Genomic DNA, 8,025 nt, shown 5'->3' with positions numbered 1-8,025 from the left:
AGGTTTTCAGATCTTCACCATTTAATTGTGAGTCCACTGGTGCTTTTCTCTACAGCGTGATACTGTGTATGAAGCAGTTCTTGTGCCCTCTCCTCGCCCACACTCTTTAACCATGTGTGATAAAGCTCCGCGACACGCGTGTCCTCTTCGGGTGCAGACGGCCGCTCTGCTTGGTACGCTGCCTCCACCTGCTGCAGCAGCTCCTTATTCGACTGATCTGCTAAAGGTTTTAGTTGCCCTCCTCCATTAAGACACCCTGTAAACAGGTACAAACCAAACACTCATGGAATTTAGACCATTTTATTGTTTTTGCTTGGTACTACACAGATCTGTAACTGATACTTTTAGATAGTTGGGATTAATCTAAATACTGTATTGTTTTAGGGTTCTAAAGACCCAAACAGAGAAACAACATGTTCTGAATAAACACCATCAACACGGTCACCAAGACTTGATGGTACTTAGTAGTAATAACAATAATTTTACAGATAATTATTACTATGGGATGCTCGGGTGGGAAAGCAGTATATTATGCTAGAAATCTTTTACCTGATGGACATGCCATGACTTCTACAAAGTGGTACGGTGATTTTCCCCTCTTCAGCTTCTGCACAAGATTCTGAATGTTTCGGAAGCCATAAGTGGCAGCAAAGCGCAGTAGAACTACTCCATCTTTTTCTAGCGTGACTTCCTGGAAGTCCTTGTTTCTGTTTTAGAAAAATAAAAGAGCGTAAATCAACATGCCAAGCAAAAGGATCAGTTTAATACTGTAGTCTGCAATCCTGAGACCCCCAGAGGTCCTTTACATATAGCCAGGTGAATGGATAGTTGGCCACAATGATTACATTTACCTTTAACTTCTTATTAGCACCGTTAGAGTAATTATTGCATGACAAATATACACGTAACCAACTATCATTAGAAACAAATGGGTCTTTTATGAATTCAGTCATGTTTCTTATGCAAAGTTTTTTGGGGATTTTTATTGGGATTTTCCCCGTTATCTCCCAGTCTAGTCATTTTCAATTCCCACAACCCCCAATCTAATAGAGTATAATCACCAGTATATACAATTTAACTGTAGTCCCCAAGTTTTAACACTTTTGTGAGTTTATTGCTCTGCTTACCTGAGTGTCTTGTATGTGATTTCTTCCACGTCTACTCCAAATAGCTGTTTGGCAGCATGTGTATAGACATGATGAAGGTATCCTCCTGAACCACTTCCAGCATGACAAAGCAACTCCTCACCACACACATTACTAAACCTACAGTTACACCCACATACAAACACACAACTTGAATCAGACATGTCCAAATGTGTTTAACTATTATTCAAAAACATAAAGAAACCCCAAAACATTGTTTTTCCCTGTAATAAGTAAGACTGAATCTGTAACTTGTTTCTTTTTTTTTTTTTTTTACTAAAAATAGCATGATATAGGGATGTCACTGGGGGTCTATAGGATTAGCTCTGTGGCTAAAATAAGTCTGCTGTCATCGCATTCCTTTCGAAAGAAGGTGGAAAGAAATAATGTTGATGTTGATTGCCTTTCCAGTCCAGAACAGAGCCTGGGTATGGACTAGGTATAGAATAGAATGCCTTTATTTGTCATATATACAGGGGTTGGACAAAATAACTGAAACACCTGGTTTTAGACCAAAATAATTTATTAGTATGGTGTAGGGCCTCCTTTTGCGGCCAATACAGCGTCAATTCGTCTTGGAAATGACATATACAAGTCCTGCACAGTGGTCAGAGGGATTTTAAGCCATTCTTCTTGCAGGATAGTGGCCAGGTCACTACGTGATGCTGGTGGAGGAAAACGTTTCCTGACTCGCTTCTCCAAAACACCCCGAAGTGGCTCAATAATATTTAGATCTGGTGACTGTGCAGGCCATGGGAGATGTTCAACTTCACTTTCATGTTCATCAAACCAATCTTTCACCAGTCTTGCTGTGTGTATTGGTGCATTGTCATCCTGATACACGGCACCGCCATTGGATGCACATGGTCCTCCAGAATGGTTCGGTAGTCCTTGGCAGTGACGCGCCCATCTAGCACAAGTATTGGGCCAAGGGAATGCCATGATATGGCAACCCAAACCATCACTGATCCACCCCCATGCTTCACTCTGGGCATGCAACAGTCTGGGTGGTACGCTTCTTTGGGGCTTCTCCACACTGTAACTCTCCCGGATGTGGGGAAAACAGTAAAGGTGGACTCATCAGAGAACAATACATGTTTCACATTGTCCACAGCCCAAGATTTGCGCTCCTTGCACCATTGAAACCGACGTTTGGCATTGGCACGAGTGACCAAAGGTTTGGCTATAGCAGCCCGGCCGTGTATATTGACCCTGTGGAGCTCCCGACGGACAGTTCTGGTGGAAACAGGAGAGTTGAGGTGCACATTTAATTCTGCCGTGATTTGGGCAGCCGTGGTTTTATGTTTTTTGGATACAATCCGGGTTAGCACCCGAACATCCCTTTCAGACAGCTTCCTCTTGCGTCCACAGTTAATCCTGTTGGATGTGGTTTGTCCTTCTTGGTGGTATGCTGACATTACCCTGGATACCGTGGCTCTTGATACATCACAAAGACTTGCTGTCTTGGTCACAGATGCGCCAGCAAGACGTGCACCAACAATTTGTCCTCTTTTGAACTCTGGTATGTCACCCATAATGTTGTGTGCATTGCAATATTTTGAGCAAAACTGTGCTCTTACCCTGCTAATTGAACCTTCACACTCTGCTCTTACTGGTGCAATGTGCAATTAATGAAGATTGGCCACCAGACTGGTCCAATTTAGCCATGAAACCTCCCACACTAAAATGACAGGTGTTTCAGTTATTTTGTCCAACCCCTGTACATATACTGGTGTACAGTACAATGTAATTCTTTTTTTGCATATTACAGCTTGTTTGGAAGCTGGGGTCGGAGCATAGGGTCCCTGGAGCTGACAGGGTTAAAAGCCTTGCTCAGGGGCCCAACAGTGGCTGCATGGCAGTGCTGGGATTCGAACTCTCAACCTTTCAATTGATAGCCCAAGGCCTTTATCCACTAGGCTACCACTGTCCCCAATATCCCCTCATCCTCACTTTTAACCTTAGTTCAGATGGAAACTTACATTACGTCTAAAGATGCTGGCTCTATATCATTTAAAGACACACTTTCCTCTTCCAACATCTTAAGAACTTCCCCTGTAAACCAAACAAAATCAGAACATCATGTACAGAGAGACTTTTTAACCTTATGAATTTCGAATCTCCTTTCCTACAGGGTTCCTCACCTGATGTAATGACACAGTCCACCTCTCTGGTCTCAGCCTCACTGAGGTAGAAATCAGGTCTGGAAGCTTCCAGTTTCTTATCATAGCAAGGCATCACAGACACGTGATAAATCTTCTGCGGTTCAACACCCTGTGCAGCCACAAGCAATAAATGAATAATTATTCGTCCAGCTTGTGGATACTAAGTACAGTGACTTTAATACATATTTAAATGTGAGGGAAATGTGTCTGCACCTGCTGACTGGCAAAGAAGTGCTTCACCAGAGAACCCATCATCTGTTGGGGGGAACGTGTTGTGCTGATATAAGGCAGGATAAAATCGCCGTGAGTCTTCTCAGCATAGCAAATCCAACCTGTTCCAGATGCAAAAATGCTTCTGAATTAAGTTACTGTGTGTACATGCAAATCAGCAATGCAGCTGCATGAATATAATCAATTTGCAAAGCCAGACACATGTAGATCTACCAAACTCTTGGCTGTAATATTTCCTGGTCATGGTGGGTCCGGTTTCCCTAGAAACACTGAGCGTAATGCTGCAACACACCCCGGACATGGCGCCAATCCATACCAGGGCTTCGGCCACCACCACCCCCCGACTTAGCCAAACATGTTTGTTTAGGTGCCCTGCCAGCCGCTAACTTCTGCTTAGATTCAAACCTGAATCTCAGCGGTCAGAAGCTAGCAAGATAGATGGCTGGACCGCCTGAGCACCAGGCTGTAATAATCACATACTGAACAGCTTGTTCTGCATTTACTCTGGGAACAATATAGTTCAGACAGAATTCACAAATTTTCATGAGAGTTGAAGGTCTAGTGACCCTCAGAGAAACACATTTGTGGGCCAAGCAACATAGTAAATGTTCAGCACTATGCAAATCAATGTGGTGACAACACTCAGTTCTTTTCCTTTAGCAGGTTGCTTTTTTGTGTTTTCATTTAGTGTTTGAAATGGAAAGAAGTTGTGCCAGTACTTCGCTTTGGCATGTTGATAAACGTTTATGCAATTAGACATTATAAGAAAGGCTCTGTATGTTCTACTTGATTGATCAAAGCTATGTACGAGCAAAAGAATTTGTCTTGTGTTAAAAGTAGGACTTGATTCTCATAACAAAGATGTACCATGTGAATCAGCACAGACCCAACCGGACCCTGACCATTATGAAGTGGTGAATAAAAAAGATTAAATGTCAAAACTGAGAATTATTCTAATGTACGGAGGTGAGAGAGACTCACGTACCAGGGCAGGCAGATGCCAGCATGGGTAAGGCCTTTTTGTCCTCTTCTTTTCGAGCAAACCTTTCCAAAAACTCTCTCTGGCTCTCCAAAAGACTGAAGGTACGACTGAAGCCAGTGTCGAACACGTAATGAACACCTGCATAATGCATAATGAACCACTCACTTATCCAAGTCATCAAACACTTCCATAAAGACACACTGTCTACACCTGCTTGGTCCACTTACCCAAGTTTTTGAAGAAAGCTGTAAGCCTTCTGGCCGCCTCACTGCTGCTGAGAGCATAGCGTGCAGCTATCGAGGCGCGGGACTGTGGCGACACCGACACCACCACCAGCATCTGCTCACTGCTGCTACTTTGCTGCACAGAGGAACAATCATCATTCATACGACCATGACAATACATTACATACTCAAACCAGTGTCTTTAATTAATATAGGAAAGCAGTACCTTATTGAGGCGCAGTACTTTGTACAATTCCTCATGGCTCTGCTGGGTGATCAGGACGCTCTCAGCTGAAGTGATGCAGCCACTGCAGGCTAAACAGTCATTCAGAGTGATCTTGGCTTTCTCCAGCTTCTGCAGTCCACCATCCTAGAAACAGGACATGGTATTATTCATGGGACATAATTATTATTCATGGTATTATTATAGGACAGAATACAAATGCATTTTGCCACTGGAAAACTGTGACTTACTTGTATGCAAATCCTGCCCACAAAAAAGGTCAAAACAATCGAAAAGAGACATTACAAACCTCATTTACTTGAAAGTAAGTCCCATCATCTTCAATTTGGATTTTCGCCACTGATCGCCCTTGTTTCTTGTCCACTTTTACTGGCTTTACACATTCCTGGTTAAAATGAATATGAAGGGTAAATGTACCAACTAACACAACACACTCAACATAGGCCTGAAATGGCTAATGTAATACCATCTGATGCGCATTAAAGCCATACATGTAAACTTTCTGTCTGTGTAGCCATTATCTAAGTATAATTGTTCCCATTAGTGCATATAATACTGTTACATTTACTATAGACATGTTTTGTTCACAGTAAAAAAGGGAACAATTTATGATACTAATACCACTGGCTCCCAATTTATAAAAGCCATTCTCTATAATAGGAACAAGTATAGAAATTTACTATCAATTTAATTAAAACATTTGTGTTCTGCCCACTTCACAAAAATATGCTTTTGTAATCAACTGTCCGATAGGTATGGTCTCATGATTAGTGCCAAAATTAAGAAATAAACAGAAGATAATACTGCATTATCATTAATATAAAACGATTATCAACAAGCTATTTTACCTCACAGAATGATGCCCATGAGCTGAATTATTCTAGCTCCACTGTTGGGCCCCTGAGCAAGGCCCTTAACTGTCAATTGCTTGCAATGTATTTGGCTACCATTGTAAGTCGCTTTATTAAAAGGCATCAGTGGTGTTTCAACAGATTTGCTTTTGTTTTAAAAAAACAAACAAAAAAACAGACAGGTGATGGTAGCTAGGGGAGGCCAACCAGGTTTGTGACGTCACATTCACAAGCTCCACAAGAAAAATATCGCGATATTTGCCTCGTTTTTCTTGACTCACATTCTTACATTTTCAGCATTTAGCAGACGCCTTTATCCAAAGCGACTTACAGTAGTTACAGTATGCAATCTGGGCAGTGGTGAGGCTTAAACCAGTTAAGGGCCTTGCTCAAGGGCCCAACAGCAACAACCTGGCAGTGGTGAGGCTTGAACCAGCACCCTTTTGATTACTAGTCCAGTACACTAACCACTAGGCTACGGCTTGCCCTATTCTTATGAAACACGCGTATCTAACACCAATAAAAACTCGTCATGGATTCCCGCAGCTTGTTTATATTCGGTCCTAAAGACCAAACTATAGGTAAACATGTTAAGATGAACGCTGATAGCCCCAGTATGTCAGTAAAATTATCTTAGCTAGTGTCATTTATTTAAGTAAACGTACAGACGCTTTAAAAGTGTTAAAAAGGAAAGTCCTACTAAACTGGCACCTGTGACGGAGTAATAAAATCATCCAAATCAGTTAATTGTAAAACACCGCTGAAGTGGGACGCCATGTTGATTCACCTCCATGCAATAACAACACCTCCCTCACGTGCGACATGAACCGTGTTCCGAACTGTGTGTCCTAAACCACATCACATCCGCTATATAGTGCACTATTCCTGGATTTTGCTATTTTTCTAAATCACTCTTAAAAGTCTATTATAAAATATCCACTACATTTACGATATTCCACATGGTACTGAATAGAGAATACTGCACAGAAAGTTTTGACTTAGAGACGCTAAAAAAACGAAGTGTGTAAGGGAGGAGGGAGCGTGGTTTGATTTCGGACACATCCAAATCCCTCCGGGCCGCTTATGCTCCTCCTGTCAAAAAACGAACGGCATTTTACAGGGTTGCCAGATCTGCATATTTCGACACTCACTTGCAAAATAAATAGACACACTGATATAACCCATTTTACTCCTGTGGGGTTTGTTTGTTTGTTTTTGTTTAGGAGTGGGTTGAAGATGAGGTGTTTTATCATGCCGCTACCGTTACCGTATTTTACCGTATTTTATTGTATTTTTATCGTTTTTCGTTTTCATCTTTTTACACACCTTGTGGATCTATTTCTTTTATGTTACTTTTGATACTTTTATTTGTGCTTTTGATACTTTTTGTTCTTTCTACTGTACATCGCGTCTGCGGCCGGTGGTGAACGGTGGATGAGTTTTCCTGGGATCGGCACGATGTTGAACTATTCCGTTGACCAGCTGAGGAAGTTCAACAACTGCACTACTCCATCGTGTATTTCAGTCATCAAACAGCTTGGACTCCTTCGCCGGCCTCGTTATATTCACAGGGGCTCCCGGAGAAAGCTTGTTTATCTTCGAAACGGTAACGCTATTCCATCCTTCTGGTCAGCCGTGCGCACTGTCGCTCCGCAAACACGTCATCAGAGCGCTGCTGCCTTGCACACCAGTAGCGGTGTAGTCTCCATGACAACGCTGTCCACGGAGTGGGATAGGAAACGCGGAGTGGACTTAGCAAATCTCCGTTCTCTTCCTCGTTCCTCACAGCCAACTACACAACAATACCACTTGAAAATGGCATTGCTTAATGTTCGTTCACTCAACACAAAAAGTACTGTACTTAGTGAATTTATATCTGACAGTGAACTAGACTTTTTCTGTCTCACTGAAACTTGGCATAAACCCTTGGATTATTTTACGTTAAATCAGACCACGCCAATGGGATACTCGTATATTGATGAACCTCGTATGGAAGGGCGAGGTGGTGGTGTTGCTGCAGTCTATAGGGATGATATTAAAATAACCACTTTGTCTTTTCCTGCTGCTCTTTCTTTTGAACACCTGGCTTTCAAGTTGTCAGGGCCTACTCCTCTGGTCACTGCTGTAGTTTATCGTCTGCCAAAGCCAAACGCTTCCTTTCTCTCTGACTTTTCAGATTTTTT

The 8,025-nt window shown here is 42.2% G+C and overlaps 1 protein-coding gene across 1 annotated transcript; it reads right to left on the bottom strand.

Moving 5' to 3' along the window:
- Positions 1 to 6,634, bottom strand: narfl (nuclear prelamin A recognition factor-like). Its single transcript, XM_062984792.1, has 11 exons — positions 6,554 to 6,634; positions 5,281 to 5,376; positions 4,974 to 5,117; positions 4,751 to 4,883; positions 4,527 to 4,661; positions 3,524 to 3,642; positions 3,290 to 3,419; positions 3,128 to 3,200; positions 1,128 to 1,265; positions 550 to 707; positions 1 to 256 (listed from the first exon to the last, which is right to left on the bottom strand). The coding sequence occupies exons 1-11, from the start codon at positions 6,617 to 6,619 to the stop codon at positions 15 to 17; spliced, it is 1,434 nt and encodes a 477-aa protein (XP_062840862.1). The 5' UTR covers positions 6,620 to 6,634; the 3' UTR covers positions 1 to 14.
- Positions 6,635 to 8,025: the final 1,391 nt, after the last annotated feature.

This window comes from Trichomycterus rosablanca, chromosome 22 (genome assembly GCF_030014385.1).
Source record: "Trichomycterus rosablanca isolate fTriRos1 chromosome 22, fTriRos1.hap1, whole genome shotgun sequence".
Taxonomy (NCBI): Eukaryota; Metazoa; Chordata; class Actinopteri; order Siluriformes; family Trichomycteridae; genus Trichomycterus; species Trichomycterus rosablanca.
The sequence above is the reverse complement of the archived record's forward strand: the minus strand, read 5'-3'. Positions and strand labels throughout refer to the sequence as shown.

Bases quoted from the DNA above. Each gene is read 5' to 3' on its own strand.
- narfl (XM_062984792.1), bottom strand. From the start codon at position 6,619: ATGGCGTCCCACTTCAGCGGTGTTTTACAATTAACTGATTTGGATGAT. The intron at 4,884-4,973 runs GTACTGCTTTCC...TCCTCTGTGCAG, and splicing joins AAGTACTGCGCCTCAATAAG to CAAAGTAGCAGCAGTGAGCA. The intron at 1,266-3,127 runs GTAAGTTTCCAT...GTGTAACTGTAG, and splicing joins CCAGCATCTTTAGACGTAAT to GTTTAGTAATGTGTGTGGTG.